Here is a 23,593-nt window from a genome sequence, read left to right on the forward strand (position 1 = left end):
TTCAGCTCTGAAGGATTATGAATTTTGGATTATGATCTAGCTGTTAAAATGAGTTAATCTTGCACAAATGTTTTCTTTTTCTTTTCTCATTTCACAGTGCATATACTCGGGTAATGAATGCAGGATATTTACGGGAATAATCCTTACGGATAAAAGCTTTAGCACGCAGTAGTATGTGTGTAACAAGTGCTGCAGTTCGACTGTGGTGGAGCAACATACACAAGCGCTTCCCATGGGTTGTCGGAGGCATAAGATCAAGTCAAATGAATAAGAACTCTTTCAGTGTAGCATTGATTTCATAATCCCGCCGGATCTTGCTGGAGTTTAGATCAATACGTTTACATCACGCTCAGACTTTCACACTAGAAACCGAAGCGTGTGTGACTTACTGTAAGCATACTGACTGACAGAATGCATCACTGTGCATCTGTGAAACATTGTGCTACATCTCTGCCTATTGGAAACGTATGTAAGCAAATGTATTTTTCCCCCTCATAACTATATTAGAAGGCTCATTTTTTAAGGAGGCAGCTGTCACAACACTGTCATGGCCCGGCCATAACATCAGCATTACCTTTTGAACTTTGACCCTGCATTTTTGTCCGTCACTTCCTTTTTGCATGTCATACAGGAAGTGCATCAGCATTTTACTTCCTGCTAACGTATTTTGTTCTATGCTGGCTGACTAATCTAGAAACAATTTAAGGCCTCAGTTTTCTAAATTATAATAAGTCATACATTTTCTCCACCACTCTCGGCCCTTCTATCTTTTTTTCTCTCTCTCTCTATCGTTCTCTCTCTTTCTTTTGAAGTTTTGCTCCTGAATGGGCTAGTGTCTCTAATGGAAATGGGGCATTAAATCAAAGATCAAAGACAAGCGCACAGCAGAGAGGACAGCTGTCTAAATACAGTGGGAGAAAATGTGTCTGTGTTTGTGTGACTGCAAGAGAGAAGGGTGTGGGGTTAGCTGGTTTAAGTTTGGTTTGATTTCAGTTCAATCCTCATGCATGTTGCACGTGCTTAAAAGGATAAAAACGCTGGCACAAAGTAAGTTGTGCGCACGTTTGATCGTTTTAAGTGTTATTATGATGTCTCAGGTACTCTGTAGTTTAGCCATGTGCTGTGCCATGTTGTAGAGCACGTAAAGCATGTTTCGTAAGGATTAGGTGTGTTGTACAGTCATATCTGTGCGCTAGAATGTTTGCTAAGATACTGAGGCAATATTAGATTAGCATTAAAACAGGAAGCCGAAGCACCTGAATCAGCAATCTGTGCTGTGAATGTGAAATCACTCTCTCTAACAAAACGGGGCTTCCCACACAATAGCACAGTTTTTATTTATTTTTTGTCAGGTTAAGCACTTCATTTCAGAGGTCAGAAAATGTTGCTAGTCAGTCTCAGGAGGTTAAAATAAGTATTAAATCAGCTGTTTTATTTTCTCTTTAATTCATGTGAAGTTTGCAACCTTTCTCGCATTTTTCTGTCAGTTAACAATGAAGTTGACACAATTAGCAGAAAAATACACAAAAATGAGATGTTACAGCTTTCATTAGGAACATGATTAGTTAAGTGGTTATTAATTAGTGGTTATTATGAAATGTATTTCTTATATATGTGGTTTTTTTTTTAAACTAGCTACTAGAAAGGATGGAGTTGGAGTATTTCCTTGCCTTACTGTAATGTTCGCAAAAAAAGGTTACTTCTTTAGTACTAAAATTGTTACATTTCTCGCAAACTGGGAGATTTATGTGGTAAAAGGAGTCATTTTATGTTAGATAATAATTTAGTCATTTGAACCAAAGTTTTTCAGTTTAGTGCAGTGAAAACTGCAGTTTCCCTGTACATGTTGTTGCTGTTTTTTTTAAAGTATTAGTTCACATCAAAATGAAAATTTCCTGATATTTTTCTCACCCCCATCTCATCCAAGATGTTCATGTCTTTCTTTCTTCAGTCGAAAATACATTTTTGAGGAAAACGTTGCAGGATTTTTCTCCACATCATAGACTTCCATGGCAACCAAAATGTTGAATGTCCAAACCAATGCAGTTTCAAAGGGCTGCGAAGGGCTTCAGAGTCTCTGCACGATCCCAGACGAGGAATAGGGTCTTACCTAGCGAAACCATCGGTCATTTAAAAAAATATAAAATAATTATACATTTTAACCTAAATTGCTGATCTTGCGCTACTCTGCCATACAATAATACAACACATAATACAAACAAAGAAAAAAAAAAAAAAAGTAAAATAATGATGTTGGACGATTTTGAAGTTGAAGATGGATTGTTTTTTGGTAAAGGCCGTTTGTATTAGTCCTCGCACATTCGTTTGGGGCGGTACTTCCACCTACGTCTAGCGTGATCTTTCCGACGTGATTGCGCAATCCGTGGCATGTCACTGAGCAGCGCAAGATGAGCAATTTAGGTTAAAAAGTATATAAATTGTTTTTTTTTTTTGTGAAAATTACCGATCGTTTCACTAGATAAGACCCTATTCCTCGTCTGGGATCGCGCAGAGCCTGTGAAGCCCTTTGAAACTGCATTGATTTGTACTTTCAACATTTTGGTTGCCATGGAAGTCTGATGTGGAGAAAAATCCTGGAATGTTTTCCTCAAAAAACGTAATTTCTTTTCGACTGAAGAAAGAAAGACATGAACATCTTGGATGAGATGGGGGTGAGTAAAATATCAGGAAATTTTCATTTTGAAGTGAACTAATCCTTTAAAGGTTATTGCTGGTACTGTTAGTGTCAGGGTTGATATTAGTTTTAGTACTGTTTTGTCTAATTCTCAGCTGACATCTTGGTCTTAATCCACACACACGCTTACAGAGAGTAATTGGTTTAAGATGTGTCTTGATTCCAGCTGTGTGCCCCCTATCAGGTATCCCAGAGAGATGGGTAATTAACCTAGCATCTAATGAGATACATCACTAATTACACCCCCACCCCAACACACACACGTGCACACATGGAGCAAAAAAAAGACTGGATAGTCATTGATCTGTACATGAAGTTTAGTTTGTGTCAACATGGCAGTTTGTTTATGAATATGTATCTCTAGCACTCTATAAGCATCTGTGTTCATTTCAATGAGTGGACTTGTATGTATAAGGGCTGTTCATTATTTTTGAAACATTTGGCCTGGTCTGTTGTTTTACGTCCAGTTCGAGCTTAAATCAGTGAATGCATCCTTTAGCCTGGTGTGCTAGCATCCTGCTCTTGCTTCCAGTAAGATGCTTAGCATTCACGCTATTGATTTTCCCATTAGCACTTTAGCCCCCTCCAGTAGAGAGGATCAGAGAGAGCTCAATATAACAGCTTGAATCTCAGTTCAAGAATCTGCACTCTTCAACCTAGAAACCGAGCAATTAGGCCCCCAACTACAATCCACAAACTCTGTACTCTCCTCAGACACCTTCTGTGCAAATGCTTGATTCTTGTACACTATCTAGGTGACTTAACTGTAGATAAATCCAGTAATGACTGTAAGCACATTTTAATTATTTAACTATAGCCCACGGTGTAACCACAAGGCAGGCTTAAGGAGCTACATCATATGTTTGCATTTATAAAATGTGTAAGTTTGTACTGCTGCTGCTAGTACAATTAAAATGCCTATCCAAATGTGAACCTGTTTCCACTTAGCATTAATGCAAATTGCAATTATTATAGACGCCTAATATAAGTTGATCCCTGTTGTGATAGGCTGCTTTAATATAATTCAATTTAATTCACTTCAGCTGCTTTACTGATCAAGGCCTGTGGGGGCCGTGTCTCTGGAGAAACCTGGGACTAGAGTCAATAGGGAACTTATTCCAGAGGCACTGTCATGGGGCAATCCCCCGTAGACACAGCCCTATGTTCTGCTCAGTTGCCTAAAAGGAAATATAATTCAGATGGAGGGGGATGGGGGAGTCAGAGACAGACAGAGACATTTAATTGAGCAGATCTTGGTGATTCCAGGAATTGTCTCTCATGTAATATTCAGCTCTCTGTAATACAGCTTGGCAAAGAGCTATTGATCACAGTCTAGACCGTTCTCTGCTTTCCTTCATCATTCCAGGGGTGGTTCTCTCTGAATAGTGACACTAAAGTTTGTTATGCTGCTCACATTTAAAATACTTCATATGTTGCTGTAATTATGTGTAGTGAAAAGTGATTTAGAAAATCGAATTGTAAAGTTCATGTAATTTAACTTTTCTCTCTCTTTCATTCTTTTTCTAGGCCAGGGTGGGATGAATGTGCTCAGTAGCTCAGAGGATGGAGTGTTGTGACTCTGTCTCCAACAATGGAGCCTCTGGCCCCCACACACAACAGCCTCCTGGGCTCTGCAGACCACTGGCCCCCAATCCACTCCTACTGGCCAGAGATCAAGCCATTCATCGGAGCACAGCAACTCTGTCAAAGCAGGGTGGACTAGTGGGGCGGGCTGAGGAGGAGGGACTTGCAGGGAGATATGAAGAAAGACTTAGGGAAAAACAGGTTAATGAATGTTCAACTAGAGAGATGTTAAAAGAGAAGGAAGAGGCAGATGAAGAGGAAGAAGGTGATGATGTGGAGAGACCTATCGGAGAGATCTTGTACCAGCCTGATGGGTCTGCCTATGTGACGGAGAGTAAACCCACGAGTGGTGTGCCCTCCTCCTCGTTAGGTGCCCCTTCCTCCATCATTAGAACCTGTTACATTTCCTCGTCTCAAAGTCCTGCTCCACAGATTTTTCGTGTCTTCCAAATGCATAACCTTGACGACAGTGATAGTCCAGCTCTGGTGACCCGCCAATCCAAAGATAGTGCTCCTGACATGGCAGGATCATCAGAGACAGGTGTGACATGGTCTGGTCTAACCAAACCCATCCTGATGTGCTTTCTGTGTCGGCTGTCTTTTGGCCGTTCACACTTGTTTAGGGCTCATGCTTCTCAGCAACACAACATCCCCTTCAGCGATGAAGAACAACATCTGCTCTCGTTTAAATACACCTCTGCCATTTTACAGCCTGCCGGCCCAGGCAACCGCCCATTTCTCTGTTTCCTAGAACCAAAAAGGAATTGTGAGTCTGAGGTACCACTGAACCTGGCATCTCCGACCTCTGGGAACAGCACAGAAGATACGGCAAGACGGAAAGAGAATGAAGAGCCTCTGATCTCTAAGCCAGGACTCCCTCTCCTGCCCTCTCCACCCAGAACCTCCCCTGCTACCTCAATACCAAGCCCTGCCAAAGACCCTTCAACCCTGGGAAGAGAGGGCACACAAAGAGGCAAGGAGGACAAAATATGGAAGGATGAAGGAAGTAGTGAGGGAGGAGAGAAGAGATTGTATTTAGAGGTAGGCAGCACTGTAGATGACGGTGCTAACGGTATTAGCAGCAGTAGCGGACAAGAGCATATTACTGAAGCTGCTCTGTCAAACCAAAGCATTTCAAAACCTCCAAACTCTGTAACAATAGCAACCAGCTTTATGAACAACACCAAAACCCTTACAGACTCTGAGTCAGAGTGTGGAACAAGCTTTAACTGCCACGACCCTGCACCTGCTTCCCATGTTGTGGTAAACCCGTCCACTGTCACTACTACAGAACAACTTGCCAACCAAGAGAGTGCCACAGCAACCGAACCAAATGACCAGTTAGAGAATGGTAGCGCCATAACAATGGAACCAACCACTAGGTTGTCTGAAGATGACAGACATGCTGTCACTCATTCTGACCTGTCCAATAATCATAGCCATTCCACGTCCCCTACACGGAGTCCTAACTTAACCCAGATTAGTCAGCCTGTTCTTGAAGAAGGGCACTTTGACACGGTCTCTAGAAAAAGGCTGGTGGTGGCTGGTGACGGAGGCTTTGTTGCCGCTGGGGATGATGTCCAAGGATCATCTTTCACTTATGCCATTCAGACCTCTATGGTACACTCCAGAAACTCCTGCAAGACATTGAAGTGTCCAAAATGCAACTGGCATTACAAGTACCAGCAAACTCTTGAAGCCCATATGAAGGAGAAACACCCAGATTCAGAGTGTGAACAGTGTCCATACTGCAGCAGTGGTCAGAGCCACCCACGCCTAGCAAGAGGTGAGACTTATTCTTGCGGATACAAGCCGTTCCGCTGCCAGGTCTGCCAATATTCCACCACCACCAAGGGCAACTTGAGCATCCACATGCAATCGGACAAACACCTCAACAACATGCAGAGCCTGCAGACGCAGTCACATGCACACAGCCCAGCAGCCCCGCCAAATCCTTCGACCCATTCACATCCTACTCTCACTCACCCCACCCAAGCCAACTCCCCCTCTCCATCTAAGCTTCGGGGACGTGCATCGTGGCGGTGTGAAGTCTGCGACTACGAAACCAACGTGGCACGGAACCTCCGAATTCACATGACCAGTGAAAAGCACACGCACAACGTGCTTCTACTGCAGCAGAACCTGGCACACATGCAACGCCAACGTAAGCACAATGCCACTGAGCTTTACCGCCACTGCCAACCTCAGACCAAACTGTCCGATGCCATCGCTCCTCTGTCCTGCAATGAAACCTCTTCACAGAAACTCTTTGAATGCATTCTATGTGGCCACTTTTCCTGTGACACTCTAGAGGAGCTTAGTCAACACCTGACCATGCAGCGGTCATTACCCAATTCCTATTGGAGGAGCACAACTGGAGACACCCATCATTGTCGGCTTTGCCATTATGCCACGCCTTTGCGAGCAAACTTCCAACTGCACTGTCAGACGGACAAACACGTACAGCGCTACCAGTTAGCTGCACACCTTCGAGAGGCCAGTAGTCAACATGGAAACATTGAAGAGGAGGAAGAAGAGTGGCGCCTCAGGTGTGTCTCTGCTGGAAGCCAAGTGCAGCTCCGGTGCAATGCATGTGACTACGAGGCCAGCAGCTTGGAGAAACTGAAGCTACACACCATGAACTCCAGACACGAGACCAGCCTGAGACTATACAAGGTAAATCTTACAATTCAAATCCAGAAACGGCATACACAAAAAGTCTGAGGTCTGGTATTCCAGTCAGTAAAATCCACAAAAGCCCAAGAGGCCCTCAGTGACGCCATTATTCCCAAAACCTGTAAGGCCTCTATGGTAATTGAGATAGATTGTATGTTATTTTTTCCCTCCCCCTAATGTGGTCCATTAACTCAGCACATCTCTAATCAGTTTAGAGTTCTGTAAAACAAGTGGACTGGTGGTTGTGTGTATGTGTTTTTGTGTCTGACTGTGCTCATGTAATGTTTCGCCGGATTCATTTGCTCAGTTTTCACCAGACCACAGACAGAGGGAGAGCTTTAGTGTTTATTTGAGCAAAGCATGTTAAGTAACATCTACATATGTGTTTTACAGGGTTGTATTGATCCTGCATTGATCTATATTGTGCTGTGTCCACAGCAGAGGAAGCCACATATTGATCATTTATGACTATATGGTCAATATATGGCTTCCGCTAAAGTACCGTAAGAATGTATTTGCTGGTGTCGAAATGTGAGCTGGTTGAAGTAGTAGAGTGTTTTATTAATTGATATAACTTCTTTTCTTATATCCTTCTTTTCCTTTCACTCTCACAGATCATGTATGATTGTTTATCTTTACTCTTTCTCTCAGTATTTGCAGCAGCTGGATGGAGTGGAGTCTGAAGATGTCTGGCTGCACTGTGTGCTGTGTGATTTCTCCACTCAGAATAGCCTTTCTTTAGTGCAGCACTCCCATTCATTGAGCCACCAGAGAGGGGAGGGGCTGCTCAGACTACAGCGAATCCAGAAGGGTCTGCAGGACGAGGAGGAGCTTGGTGCCATCTTCACAATCCGAAAAGGCCCTGCTCAAGAAAATGGTACGAGACACACATGCACGATCGCTTTGTTCTCCACATACAAAGTCATTTTCAATTTTACAGAGTTATCTTCAAAAATGGTGTTTTCAAAACGGTCAAATTTCAGGGGGGAACATTTCAAAATCCTGCACACTCATAAGCAGAACACCAGCTTTTGATGCTAGGTTAATGTTGGGGAGAAAGTCAGGGATAATTCCTTAAAACCCAAATCAAAAGACTAACTGTCCCTTGTGTGTTGTGCTCATGACGCTCAAGGCTCTAAAACACACAACAGAACAACAGAGGGGGAGGGGCTGACAGACATGCCGAAAAACAGAAAGAATAGAAAAAGAAAGAGGGCAGATATTTACACTGGGGTAATTGAGAAAACCGGGTGGTAGAGGCAATTAGCATTTAGTTCTAACACAGAATAAGCTCAGCTAATGAGTTGAACAATAGCCCGACCTTGGCACCCAGCCTGTTTGTATGTGTATATTTACATATGCATTTGCGTGTGAGAGCGAGAGAGAAAAAGAAAGGGAGTGAGCGTGTGCTTTTTGTACAGAATGGTAGGAATTGATTTTGTTAATTGACTTGCCAATAATCACATTTGTAACATCTTCACTGGCCAGAAAGAGGCTAAACTAGAGGGTTAGCCAGTCAATGCAGCCAATAAAGGCGCAACCCACTAACGAGGCATGAGTTAATTAACATTCTCAAATTAACATTTTAAAGGAAAGACGGAGACAAGGCCTGATATAGATTCCTAAAGTTTAACAGGTGTTTGTTAATATTCATTGTTTATTTTTGCGTTAAGAAAAATGTAAATTTTTTCTCAGTTCTAACTTTGATTTAGTAACGTTTCAAAATCTCCAATTAATCTGCAAAAAAAATAACAATAAAAAAGCTGCCCTTCCTAAACATGGTACATAAAAAAAAAGAGAAAGAACACTGCAATACCGTATAGTAGGAGTAACATTCCCGACGAGGAGAAATGGCGAACGCGCAAGGTACAAGAACAGGTTAGTAGTCAGTGTGTCGTGTACAATCAATGCTAAAGTCAGTGAGTGAGAGTGAGTAGCTGTTTCGGTGTGAATTTGAACCTGTAGAAACATCGGATCAGCGCTGCTTCCGACCTGCTGGAGCGCCGCAGCTGAATGGTTGGTTATTGATCTCTTTAGGAACACCAGGGCATTGCCTAATTTATAATCAATACTGGATCAATGCTGCTGAGCATTTGTATATTGATCCCTGGGACGGGTAGGAAGTGCTGATGAAGTGTGTGTTGAGTGTGCGCCTGGAGTGTGTTAGCATGTGTGGGTGCATCTGATCACTTCATTACTGGCCGAAATGACCTCACCACGCTAAGCCACGGCCATCTGTTTTGTCCAAGCAGCGTCCTGAACATTCTAAGTGAATGCACATGTCCCCTTTGATTTTTGAAGTGCATTTTCAATGCAAAACTTCAAAATTAAATAACATATTTTTGGCTTTTATAATTAAGTTGCACTATTTTTGCTGGTTAAAGTGTTTGTCTGAAACGCATGTATGCATTTGGTTATTATACATTTGTAGAATAGAAATGTAGGAGCGCATAATTAAACAGGTTTTGCATAAAATTGATCATTTTGTCAGAATGTGAACATAACATGTTCACTAACGAATGATTTCCTTCAGTCCTATACATTTAGTTGCCGTTGTTCATTTTATTTGTTTAATTTCCATCCTTAAGCTTTTTGTTGTTGTGATTTTCCCTGTGAGAGATGCTCAACAATAGACTCATTTTTTTTGGTCAGGTTCAGCTCGGTGTGTGTGACTCTGAGAGAATGACTGAGCGAGAGGGCTCAATGGGGCGGTCGTAACTAGAGCGGATTTGACAGTTTCAGGTTATGTGTTCTGTGTTTATGGGTGTGTTGGTTTGATAGGAAATCAATAGCGTGTCTGTCAGGATAATTGGTGTTCAGATGGCCTTTCTCGCTCTCTCTCTCACCCTCTGTCATAATCACCTTCTCAAAGAATTACCAGAAGATACCTCGGTCTGCCTTTGATTGGTCTGTTATGACAACCCTCATGCATTTTTTTTTTGTTTCCACTTGCCCCCCCCCCTATATCCCAACCACCCCCATGCCCAAAACCCACCCAAATCAACTCTGTTCTTCTTTTCCCTTCCCCCCACGTAGCAGAACAATTACTCTGCTAAGAAAGCAGAAAGGCAGAAAGCAAGAGAGAAGAGGATGAGGAGAGGGAGGGAGGGCGTTGAATGGGGTATCTGGTTTAGTGTGTCCCGAGGCTGTGTGTTTTGTACCTACAGAGCTCAGCCGAAGCTTTTAGACGCTGCAAAAGAACAACAGAGCATCATTGCCCTTTTTGAATTTCCATCTTAATGTGTGCATGCTCGCTTTTTGATTTTAGAGTTCATCTGGAAGATGAAAAAAATAACAAGCCAAAACTGAACACAGTTGTCAAAATATTGTCAGTGAATTCCATCCCACATGTTTTGATTAGCACAGTCATTTCAGTTTTCAGGGAGCGCTTTAGAAAATGCTTCTTTTAGCAAGAAAACTAGTACAACAGACTCAAACTGAGCACAAGACCTATTGTATAAAGATCATTTTTAAAGCCTGTCATGGCGGCATTGTTCGCCAATTTGTGCTTTGAAATGGACTCTTTGTGTGGGACCCTCCTGACCTCTGCAGTATTATCTTCCTCCTGTGACTTTTCAAATCCCCACAGGTCAAATGAAGCTCTGCTGACGCCGCTGACTTTAACTCATCCTCCTACTGATTTTCTTCTCTCATATCTCTCTTTGCGTTTTTACTGTTAAAGATCAATATGTTTATCTTCTTTTGTGTGAATGCGTAGGAGATTTTGTTGATTACTAGCTACAGTTTTGTGTCGGTCTGTCTGTTAATGTTTTTGAGTTGGTCTCACTGAGCTAGTGTAGACTGACCCCTATAGGTTTGAATGTGTTCCTGCATTCAACCTTGTTTTGCAGTGGCAAATGCGCGCAAGATATTTTCTGCAATGACCAATTGCCTAGAAATTCAAATAGTTGGCCTGATAAATCAAATAGCAAAGCATATAGGAAATAAACAACCTTGAGTGTGTACGTATGTGATGTACTCTCTGAATATATACATTTTTATTTCTCTTCAGCTCTTCAAGGAGATCAGAATGGGATGGACTCTCCCACTGAGGTCACGGCTAACCAAGAAGACAGAAGTAAACATGGAGACATAACGGGGAAAAAATCAGGTATTTACCAAAAATGATTACTAGTGTTTTTTCCAGCTGGTTTCGCTTCAGGACCCAGCTTTTACATTACATGCTGTGGTGGCCCCACACCAATATTGTTTATCTTTAACTTATTAATATTACCATACAGGTAATTGCATTATTTGCATTGTTGTTTTCCCTGCTATCCATGATACCAACTGGGAACCACTGTTTTACAATAAGCTTAGTGTTGTTAAACAATAATGTGCAATGATCTGTTTGCTTTTTTTTTTTGCTCGTAGAAGGAATTATTCAAACAGAGACGGAGCAAAATGAATCATCTTCAAGTCCTAAGCGTCCCTCATCTGGATCTGACGAGTCAGTTGAGCTCTCTCCCTGCAAACGACCACGAATACAAGAAGAGGTCTGCACAATTTTTTTTTATTTTACTAAAATGTAACCTGGTATTGCCATGTTTATTTGACAAGTTCTTTAAAGTGCTATTAGGCCACTGATGCTGCATACCACATTATTGTTTACATAAGATAAACAACATTGACTTGTCTATTAGTTTTCTGTATGACTAGCATAATAGCATAAATTATGTTGTGCAAGCCCTAGAAAATACTATGGAATAATATGGTAATAATTTAATTTCTTATTATACCAACATCAAAATAAGAATAGAAACCAAGCCTAATATTGTTTAAAGAAACAGAATATTGCAAAGACAGTATGTTTTTATTGTACCTGTTTGTTTGTTTGTTTCCTTTCATTCAGATGCGGCAGTGTCCATTCTGTCGGTTCCGTCATAGCGATATTGAGCGTCTAAGGAGTCATGTGATGAACCAGCATGCAGTTCAGCCTGCTCTCCGCTGCCCACTGTGCCAAGATACACTGCACAGTATTGCCCTCTTGCGTACCCACCTCACACAGCTGCACAGTGTCACTGCAGACTGCACTCAGAAGCTCATCAACACGGTGAGGGGAGAAAAAAGACAATATGCATGTATCATGGGGATTCAGTATTTTAGTGCTATATAGTCATTTTTTAGCACCTTTGTGAAGAATTAAAGCAACCAGGGATTTTAAACAATAGCACACGTCCATTACAGCCACAGTTATCAAAGCAAAAATGAGTTTCTTAGTTCTTTTGCCTAGTAAATACATCTAAACTCCCTTAAAACAAGATCATTTGCTTGGGGTATTAAGGATTTGTTTTAAAGACAATATGTTTTGAATTTTACTGATGTCAAGGCAGGATCTATTTACAATTTTTTGTTTCCAAAGGATTTTTATTTTTACTAGTGATGGGGCAGGCCAAATAATCAGCTGAAATCTGGCCATTTTAAGAAGTAAATATTGCATAGTGCTTGTAATTTTGTGTAGCCTGCATCTTATTACTTGTGTTATATTAGCCGTCAGCCACGCTGCTTTCTAGATATTGATATTAAAAAGCAACAGTGGACCACTATTTTTATATATGGTGTAAAAAATGTATTTATGCAACAACAAAAAAATTCAGCACAATGTGCATGTGCGTATACGGAGGGGTGTTTAGACCCTCAGTGACTCCAGCACGAGCGAACGGAGACAAGTAATGACATTGAGTGGGGGGAGGGGAGAAGTAGCTGCCTCAGATCCAATGAATATTAAAATTAGCTTTTTTATCTGCAGAATATAAATTGATACTAATGCACCCAGAGCTTGTTTGAACCCGAAGCAGACATGCCTCACTGTTTCTGAAAGGTTGGACATTTTTTGCCAATTCAGTCAGCTTGCGCTGAGTGCTTTTTCTTGCGTAAAAGGCTTTTCGGTCTTTCTTTCCATTTCATGTGCTCTTCCCTCTCCTATCTTTCTTGGTCTTCCTTGCCCTCTGTTCTGCCATCGCTCTTGATTTCTCTCTTCGGCACTTGCCGTTGCTCTCCCCTTCCCCAGCTGAACTGAAATACAGTAATGAAAATAATTGTGCTTCATTAGTTCTGAGCCAGTGCTAGGTGATTTTCGTTATGAACCGTGCCTGGCAATTATGTTCTAAATTAAATGTGACCTTGAAGAGGACTTGTGTGCTGCTTTGTGTCCCTTGAATACAGCACTTTCCTGAAATGGTGTGCTTTGTGATGGAAATAGCAGCCATTTTGTTTGGTTGCTCTCCCTCCCTCTCCCCCCTTAAAGTTGCATTGATTTACACATTTTAAATTTGAGTGGGTACAGGAGGAGAGAAGGAGAGGAAGATAAATAAAGTGGCTTTTTTACATCCGAAGTTAGCTAATTGTGTTGTCATGGACCAAAGAGGGCTTCCATTCATACTTAACCTTTGAACTGCTTTAAGTGTTGGTTCATGACTGCGATTCCATTTTGCCTTCTGAAGTTAAGGGTCTATTCTCTTGCACGATGCATCGTTAATGCACACGTAGCAGGAACACAGCATAATGACCAATCATTTTCAGAGATAACAATCAAATGACTTAATAATGAGATTTTTGTGGATTAATTAATCCACAAAATGGATTTATCAAACCTATTATGATTTCTTTTTTCCCTTGTGATCAGGTGATTGCTTCAGACGTGCTGCCAGAGAAGATGTTTTTACCAGTGCACAACTCGGATACACAGCTGATAAATGCTAATGAAACAAAGAGACAGGATGGTTAGTATGAATGTATATTTTTTTTAAAATCTAGGTTAAGCATGGTTCTTTATTTTGTCATCATTTAAAAAAAATATTTGTGCTTGGTTCAATTACTAAATTCTGATTTTGTTCTAATTCATTTTGCTTCATTATATATTCACAGCAATTCTTTTTCTGTTTATTCTTTAGAAATGTCAACCGATGCTGAACCTGAGAGAGGTACCACACCTCAATTAGACGCAGCAAAAATCTATAAACAACCATCAGAGGATGCCGAATCCACAAAGGAGAACAATGCTGCTTTTCCTTGTTGGCAGAAAGGCTGTAACAAAGTCTTTACATCCTCAAGTGCACTCCAGACACACTTCAACCTGCTTCATAGCCAGAAATCTCAAACGGCAATATCTGATCGCCACATTTACAAGTACCGGTGTAATCAGTGCAGCCTAGCATTCAAAACCCCTGAAAAGTTGCAACTGCATTCTCAGTACCATGCTATCAGAGCTGCCACCATATGCTGCCTCTGTCAACGCAGCTTTCGTACAGCGCAGGCCCTTCGGAAACACCTTGAGACAAGCCACTTGGAGCTAAGTGAAACCCAGATACAGCAGCTTTATGGTGGTTTAATGATGAATGGTGATACCCTGATCTCCGGAGACCAAACATTTGGTGAAGAGGAGGGATCACCAGAAGAAACCGAGATGAAAGATGACGAAGAATGTGATTTGGAGAAAAAACTAAGTCCTACAGAAAATGATTTAAGTTTGGTTAAAGATAATGCTGAATGTGACCCCAAGCAGCCTGTTTTTCCACTTAGAAAGGGTCCGAATATTACAATGGAAAAATTTCTGGATCCATCGAGGCCTTTCAAATGTACTGTTTGCAAGGAATCTTTCACACAGAAGAATATTCTCCTGGTTCACTACAATTCAGTGTCACACTTACACAAACTTAAACGGTCTCTGCAGGACACGTCAACTGGATTGCAAGAGCCTGTCAACAATGCAGACCACAAACCATTTAAATGTAGTATTTGCAATGTAGCATATAGTCAGAGTTCAACCTTAGAGATTCATATGCGTTCTGTCTTGCACCAGACAAAAGCTCGTGCATCCAAACTTGATTCATCTACTTCTAGTTCTGAATCTGTTGGCCCTCCCCCAGGCAAGGCATTGTCCAGCACCCCTGCAACCATGAAGCCTGCTACTTCCATGAACAATGCTGGTCTAAGCCACCAACAAAACACTGAACTCAATGGCACACCTGCAATCCCAGACACCAGCCATCCTTCAACATCTGACATGAGGAAGAAGTTGGTAAACATGATTGATTCAGCTGCCAAGCACCAACAGATGTCCTTACAACAACAACAACAACCATTACAACAACAACAGCAACAGTTAGCCCAGGCTCAAGCCCATCTCCAGCAAGAGCTCCAAAAGAAGGCTGCTCTTCTTCAGTCCCATTTATTCAATCCTGCACTTTTACACCCTTTTCCTATGGCAACAGAGGCTCTTCTTCCAGTGCAGCACCAACAGCAATTGCTTCTTCCTTTTCTTATTCCAGGAGGAGAGTTCCGCATGAATCCAGAGGTGAACCTTAAAGGCTCTGGTCTGAACTTGAGCACATTAAAGCCTTCTGTAAATGAGGATACTGCTGAGTCTTCCAAAAAAGATGGCTCGAAATATTGTTCTAAACAAAAACAAAATGAAGATCTTGTAATTCACGAACAAATGAATGAACAGAAACTGACCAGTGATCCACAGTGTGAGAAGGATGCAGATGAACAGAATACTAATGAAAGATCAAAGGAAATGGATAATGTGGGTATCAGAGAAAAAACATATCCCAAAACACAAGAAAAAGATGTAAACAAAGAGATGTCAACCAGTGGGAAGGGTTTTGATGAGTTTCTTCCACCCAGAATAGCCCATGATGCCCCGGGGAATGCTTCAAAGGCTTTGCTTGAAAACATTGGTTTTGAGTTAGTCATGCAATTCAATGAAAATAAGCAGCGATATCAGAAAAATCTTACTGAGGCAATACCAAATGGTGGGAATGTGTCTGACACCAAAGAGGTGGATCATTCAGAGGACATGGAGAAGCTAGAGTGTGAGTCTTGCAGGAAGCTTTTTTCAAACGTACTGATTCTGAAGAGCCATAAAGAGCAGATTCATCATTCCATATTCCCTATCAAGTCATTGGAGAAATTTGCCAAAGACTACAGGGATCAATATGACAAACTCTTTCCATTGAGACCTACAACTCCAGAGGCTTCTCCTGTTTCATCCCCTTCTCCTACACCTCCTATAATTCCCAACCCTTCAGTGCAGCAGCCACAACAGCAACAGCCAGTGCAACCAATTGTTCCTGTCTCAACACCCAGTGCTACTCCTACTACTGTCTCCATTCCTCAAGTTAAGGCTCCATTAGCTCAAATTCCCTTACCCATGGAACTGCCACTCTTCCCTCCACTCCTAATGCCACCCATGGCTTTGCAAGCTTTAACTCCTCAGGGCCCTGTCCATCTGCCCCCAGTGGAGGCCGGTTTGAGTCCGGATTTGACACAGCTTTATCAACAACAGTTAACTACGTCCATGTTACAGCAGCAAAGTAAAAGACCTCGAACCAGAATCACGGATGATCAGCTTATAATCCTGCGTCAGTATTTTGATATCAACAATTCTCCAAATGAGGACCAAATCCATGAGATGGCCAACAAATCTGGTTTGCCACATAAAGTCATAAAGCATTGGTTTCGGAACACTCTATTCAAAGAACGCCAGCGCAACAAGGATTCTCCCTATAACTTTAGTAACCCTCCCATCACAACACTGGAAGATGTAAAGGTGGATTCTAGACCACCCTCTCCTGAACCACTAAGACAAGAGTTTTATGGGGGTAGGAGGTCCTCAAGAACCAGGTTTACTGACTATCAGCTAAGATTATTGCAGGATTTTTTTGATGCCAATGCATACCCCAAAGATGATGAGTTTGAGCAACTGTCCAACCTCCTTAATCTTTCTACCCGTGTGATTGTGGTATGGTTTCAAAATGCCAGACAAAAAGCTCGGAAGAACTATGAGAACCAAGGAGAGGGAGTGAAGGATAGTGAACGCAGAGACCTATCTAATGACCGCTACTTTCGTACTTCCAACAACAATTTCCAGTGTAAGAAATGCGACATAGTCTTTCAGCGCATTTTTGATCTCATCAATCACCAGAAAAAGCAGTGTTACAAAGATGAAGATGAGGAAATGCAGAACGATCAGAATGACACTTCAATGGATTCTAAGTATGAGTGTCATAGTCCAATATCTGGACCCTCTTGCTCAAGCCCCTCCAGTTCATCTGTGTCTAGTACTAATGTGAAGTCCACTGATTCAGAGCATATGCACACAACAAGTCTCACTAGAGAGCTTAAACAAGCAAATGAAGCATCCTCTGACCCTAAACAGGCTGGTAGTATCAACACTGAGTTTGAGGAATTAGAGAACAGAATGCAGCAGCCAAAGCCTCGCTGTGAGGAGAACCAAAATGTAAGCACAGAGATTCACTCTCACTCACCTCCTAAACAACAACAGGTTTCCTGCTCGTCTGAAACAAACCCAGCTCCATCACAGAGCTCCCAAAACATTTTTAGTCCTTTAGAGATTCCTTCATCTGAGCAACAACTGCAACAGAAACCAGCCCAGGATATGAGCCCTTACCACTGCATTCAGTGTAAATTGAGCTTCCCCTCTTTTGAACATTGGCAAGAGCACCAGCAAATGCACTTCCTTGCCCAAAGTTACTTTCCCAGCCCACAGTTCCTTGACCGTCCTGTAGACATGCCTCTTATGCTGTTTGATCCTGGTAATCCCCTACTTGCAAGGCATCTGCTTTCAGGAACAATTTCCCAGATAGTGGCAAATCCACCTGCAGTGACGACCATTCCCGATTCAACAATTAACTCTCTGAAGAGGAAACTTGAGGAGAAAGCAGGAACCAGTTCTATGGAAAATGATTGGGAAAATAATGGCGAGGAACCCCAGCGAGACAAACGCATGAGGACCACGATAACACCAGAGCAGCTGGAGGTTTTATATCAGAAATACCTTTTGGACTCCAATCCAACACGCAAGATGCTTGACCATATCTCCAACGAGGTCGGTCTTAAGAAAAGAGTGGTTCAAGTCTGGTTCCAGAACACCCGAGCTCGTGAGAGGAAAGGCCAGTTTCGGGCATTGGGACCAACTCAAATCCATCGTCGTTGCCCATTCTGTCGAGCTCTCTTTAAAGCACAGACTGCTCTTTCTGCTCACATCCGTTCACGTCACTGGCATGAAGCAAGGAATGCAGGGTATAGTATGGCAATATCTAGTATGACTCAAGATCAGGAAGGTTCTCAAATTAAATCTGATCTCTTTGATTTTGCCAATTATTCTCAGTTTTTGAGCTCCACTGATGTAGATGCTCTAGCATGCAAAGGCATGGACCTGTCTTCACATCAGCAGCGTCTGAGCCCAAAACCTATAAAAGGTGAGGGTATGGAAGATTTTGAGATGCCTTCCATGTCCATTTATCAGACTTTTGAACAGAGCAAGGTGAATGACTGTGAGGCTAACACAAACAAGACTCATGATGACCATACAACGGATGAAGGAAATGACTCTCTAGAGGGTAAACATGGCAGTATCGATCACATGTCTCCCAGCACTGAAAGAGAGGCTTCTTCTGAAAGTGATGAAAAGATGTCTTCTGGATTGGTTAGCCCTGCAATTAGCTTTAATGCTAAAGATTTTGATAATGATTTAATCTTAGATTACAGTGAAAATTCCAGCCTGGCTGATCCAGCTTCACCGTGCCCTGGTAGCTCCAACAGTCTGAGCTTTGATATTGACAGACATGGCCAAAAACGCTACCGCACTCAAATGAGCAATCTGCAGGTGAAAGTGCTCAAAGCTTGCTTTAGTGACTATAAAACCCCGACAATGCTTGAGTGTGAAGCCTTGGGCAGTGACATTGGACTTGCTAAGAGGGTGATTCAGGTGTGGTTTCAGAATGCTCGTGCCAAGGAAAAGAAGGCTAAGCTTAGCCTTGCAAAGCAGTTTGGTACAGAGAGTACTTCTATTGATAGACCTAAGACTGAATGCACTCTTTGCTCGGTTAAATACATTGGCCGCTTGTCTATTCGTGACCATGTCTTCTCCCAGCAACATCTTGCTAAAGTTAAGGAGGCTCTGGGTGGCCAGATGGAGAGGGACAAGGAATATTTGGGTTCAGTATCTACTCGCCAGCTGATGGTTCAACAAGAGGTGGATCATCTAAAAAAAACAAGTGATGTTCTGGGACTTGTCCAACCACAAGCTATACTGAGCTCTGTGGGCCTCAACCAAACTGCCCTTCATTGTCTGAGCCAGTCTCCAATGTACTCAAGTCTGCAGACGCAGACCACTACAAGCATGACTGAAGGTTTTTCTTCTATAAAAACAGGTATGTCTAAACTACACTTTTTTTTTAAATGAATTTACTTAAAATTCTGATTTTGTAATCCATGCATTTTTTTCTTTATTCATTATCGTAGAAGGTGCCAGTGACCCTCCTGTAAATGAGCTGACCCGCAAGCCAACCGTGACGTCCTCTTCTGCCATATCAGCTATGGATGACAAAGATGTAGTTAGCACAACCAACTCTGTCTTGACCCCAAAGACCACGGAACAAGAATTTCAGTTACCCAAAGAAAGTGACACTGGGAGTAACAGGATTCCCTCAAACAAACTTAACAGTTCTCCATTGGGAAATGCTACTCGTGCAAATTCTTCTTCCAACAGTAGAGAGAAGTCAGACTCTTCCAGGCCAACAGTATCTACTCCAAATACTGGAAGGGAATATGCCACAGACCCAACTCAGCTACAAGTTCTTCATGCAGCAATGAAAACCGACCAAGCTGCTCTGCTCTCTAGTTCCCTGCTGCCCTGTCTGATGCCTGGCTTCCCTTCACTTTTTTCTCCCCATATTCCCACACCTATGCCTGGAGGCCTCCTGCAGCCCATGTTTGGCATGGAAAGCATGTTCCCATATGGCCCAGTCTTGCCACAGGCTCTAATGGGGCTGTCCCCGGGCTCCATTCTCCAGCAATATCAACAAAATCTGCAGGGTGCATTGATGCAACAAAGACTGCAGCTGCAACAGAAACAGTTAGTGCAGCTACCAGAGAAACCAAAATCTAGCCAAATCTCTGCTCGCCTCCATGCAGAGGACACCATTTCATCCAAACGTGACAAGAAGCAAGGCACACTCAATGGCACAGATTCCCACTTCATAAACTCTGTCAACACTAAGCAGCCAGATGTGAATAGCAACTTTCTTCTAAGCCACTGTATCGTTTCCAAAACAGAGTGTAGAACAGAAGGCAAGGATGGTCATCTTTATGACTGTCTCGCCTGTGAGGTGTCTCTCACTGGAAATGCAGAGCTCGTCAAACATCTTGAGTTCCCTCAGCATAGACAAAGAGTGGCAGAGAGACTGAATGCCAAAGAGCATGCTTCTCAATTACCTCACATCAGTCCCTCATCTACCTCTCAGTCAAACCCATCCAGTGAACAGAGATCCTCTTCAACTGGGACTCCTTCTGAAGCATCCATCCCTACCCCAGCCAGTTCTGACCAGACCAGTAGACTTCTCCAAAGCTCACCCCTGACTTCAGCTTTACCTGAGGCTTCCCAAAGCTCACAGGCTTCTCACTCACATCATGTTGTTTCGCCTTCAAATGTTACCTCAAGCCTGACAAGCCTTGCAAAGACATGTCACATAAAACCAATAGACTCTGTGGATGGGCGTTGCGACGGCAACGAGTTAGAGGAGGGACAAGACTCGACATAATGTATTGGAGCAAGAGGTTTAATGCTTTTCATAACACTTGTTTTTATGGCTTTGAAGCCTCAGAAGAGACTCCATGAAGTAAAAAATAACAAGAGGAAAGTAAAACAAAACGTCTCCACTGTAGATTACACTGGGGGAAAGGTATGACCCCCAGAGCTAGTTTGGCGGACTGTTTTAAAAGGACTGAATCCTGTAGGATACAACTTGCATTACCAGTGCTTGTAACCAAAAACAAGTGTCAGTAGAATGTTTTTTTTCCATTTCAATATGCTGGTTTTTAACAAAACTTGAGTATATGTAAACTGTTTGAAACTAAAGGTTGCACAGCTAAAGACTGATGAAGAACCTAAGATGGTTTCACGATTACTTAACTAACCAAAAGTCTGTTTATAACGTGTAAGTTTTAACAGACACCCATAAAACACCCACACTATTTTTTTGCCCTGTCAAGTGTTAAAATATTATATTATTGGCTTAATGAAGTGATGTAATGTTTTTTGATGTTGTCTTCTCTCAGGTCAACAGCTCTCAATTTTGTTCTGTTACAAGACATACCAATAGAAAATATATTAAGCCCAAAAGAAATGTGTAATGAATGAAAACGTACAATTCTGATTTGTATTCAAAGTCCTAAAACTAAGCTAGTAGATGTTCACTTTTTTTTCTTTCTTTCGTGGACATGTATTTGTCCAGACACAAAGCGTATTGCAGACCATTGTAAATTGTGAAAAAATATCATTTAGGTTATTTTTGTTTCGTTTTAAAAATTGACTAAAAACATTCTGTGTTAATGATAGATAAATGTATGAACATTTTGGTGTTGCGTAGATTGTTGAATTCAAATGACTTAATTGTATGGTAGGTTTAAAACAAATGACTTGTATATTTAACTTTTGTATTGTCCCAGTCAAAGACACTTGAGGCTGTTTAGCCATGCTCATGTTAAAACATAGCATTTACCCTCTAATGCTGTTGAAAATTGTCACTGTACAACCAACTTCCTCTCCTGCACTGAGCCAAGTTGAAAGACCCTATCTGTGTATGAATTAGATCGATGCACATCTATAAGATATTTTCTATTTTTGTTGTCTTTTAAACAGAACATTTCGATTGTGCACTTATTTTATTTTTCTTCTTCTTTTGCCTTCAATACTGTAATTTCACTTAAGGCAGTAGTTTTTTCATTTCTCCTTCAGTACACGGTATTTTATTTCTTAACATTTCTGCACTTGCCATGACTAACAATAATAACTTACAGTATTGCTTTAATGGAAAATCCAAAGATAAAGTAGTCTTACCATTGGTGCATACAAAGGATGGAAAAAAAAAAAAAACTTTATACTTTAGAAAATATTACTGTTTTTAAGGAATGGAAATCTTTTTAGATGATGGAGCCAGCTATGAGAATACTGTTTTAGCTAACTTATTAGAACATTTGTGACCTCATATATGAAACAACCAGAGAACCAAAAATAAAAAACAAAACAGAAAGCTTACTCTGAGGATATGGGACAGCACTGTTGTGCAGCCATTGTAGTTTGTATTATAGAGGTGGAGATCACACGGTTTGCTTCTCTGTGTCTGGCCTTTTTTGATTTCATTTCTTATTGTTTGTTCTACTAAATGTACTGGGTCTAATTGTTGAGGAAATAGAGTGTGCTGCTAATGTAGGTTTGTACTAAGATGCATGCTTGATTTTGCTTTTCGCCGAAGCTTTAATGACGACCGTTGGTAGCCACAAACCCTGTCCCTGTTCCACCGCAGTTCTGTCCACACATGACTGTGAAGACTGTGACTCTCCATGAACTACATTATGTTCTCCTCTTAGCCAACCAATGTTGAAAACCAATGATGTTATATTTATACAAAGTTTGCATTCCAAATATCACATTTGTCATTTGAATTGATTGTTTTCTTTTTTCGTTGTTGTTGTCGTATTCTGCTTCTGAGGGGACTCTAACGTAAACTCTCACTCTTGAGTCTGGACCTGCTGTGAGAGACTGTTTTCTCTGCGTGTTCCTGGAAATGTTATTACTGTAGCGATCGCCAAATAATGTACGTTCATGATGCACTTGTGTTTATTCATGTGACTCACTGGGCTAATGTCTCCTGTCCTCTTATATACAAGCATTCAAAGTGAATAAAATCTGTTTCCTTTTAATAATTTGACATGTCTCTATGGTCCTCGAGGCGTCCAGGCAATCTGTCTTTTTACACGTTTTTTTTTTCTTTTTGACTCCCTCGTCTGACAAATTGAAGGTTGCAAGTAACATATTTTCACTGAAAATGCACACCAAATTTGTAGGGATCGAAGTTGCGTGATTTGATCATGTGCGTTTCTGCTATGTCCTTAATCTGATTGCATGCACCCTACTCTGCTGAAGCAGTGTAAAGGAGACGGGCAATCAGCCAAAGCACTAGAAATCAATGGAGGTTAAACGAGACAAAATCAATGCAGCTAAAGTTCAAACTGAGATTCAAGTTCATGTGTATTAGCAAGAGACGGCGTTGATATCAGTGTTGGCTTGTGCTCAATATATGTAATGCACTAGGTTGTATGTTTGGTCTATTTACTTAATGTGAGAGGATGCCTTATTATCTACTCTGCAAATAATCTTCCAAACAGGGAATTTAATGTACATTTTAGGAGCTAATGTTTGGTGTAATGTTAAGAAAAAGCCGTGTCATAACTTGAAAAATTCTCACAAATTGGGTGTGATTGAAGGGATATTTAAGAGAGACAGTTAGTCCTAATCACAGACAGGGTTATCAAGATCAGTCTTGTATCATAAAGAAGAGGTTTATTTTTCCATATTGACCAGATGACTATATTAGTGTTTCCAGTCTTTATTCGGAAACGTTCGACTCAATTAGGATCAAGTATTCCAATCACAGGTAAGTAAAACAACCATTCTACTTTTTGTTATAGTTGTCAATAATGTGAAATATGGGAGGTTTACCCTATGAACAATGTCAAGTAACGTATGTTAACAACATCTCAACCTACAGCCAAAATAAAATCTTTTAAGAACAAATTTGTTTACTGGGAACCAAGTAATGGGATGTGACA

General features: G+C 41.4%; 1 protein-coding gene across 1 annotated transcript; it reads left to right on the top strand.

The window, feature by feature from the left end:
• Positions 1–4,237: 4,237 nt before the first annotated feature.
• On the top strand, positions 4,238–22,682 carry zfhx3a (zinc finger homeobox 3a; the record flags this gene model as incomplete). Its single annotated transcript, XM_079824717.1, has 8 exons — positions 4,238–6,955; positions 7,607–7,832; positions 10,977–11,066; positions 11,330–11,451; positions 11,808–12,008; positions 13,581–13,677; positions 13,849–19,134; positions 19,226–22,682. 8 exons carry the CDS (start codon positions 4,238–4,240, stop codon positions 20,521–20,523), a joined length of 10,038 nt encoding a protein of 3,345 aa, XP_079680843.1. The 3' UTR covers positions 20,524–22,682.
• Positions 22,683–23,593: the final 911 nt, after the last annotated feature.

The sequence above is a fragment of the Gobio gobio genome (genome assembly GCF_949357685.1).
Source record: "Gobio gobio genome assembly, chromosome: 9".
Taxonomy (NCBI): Eukaryota; Metazoa; Chordata; class Actinopteri; order Cypriniformes; family Gobionidae; genus Gobio; species Gobio gobio.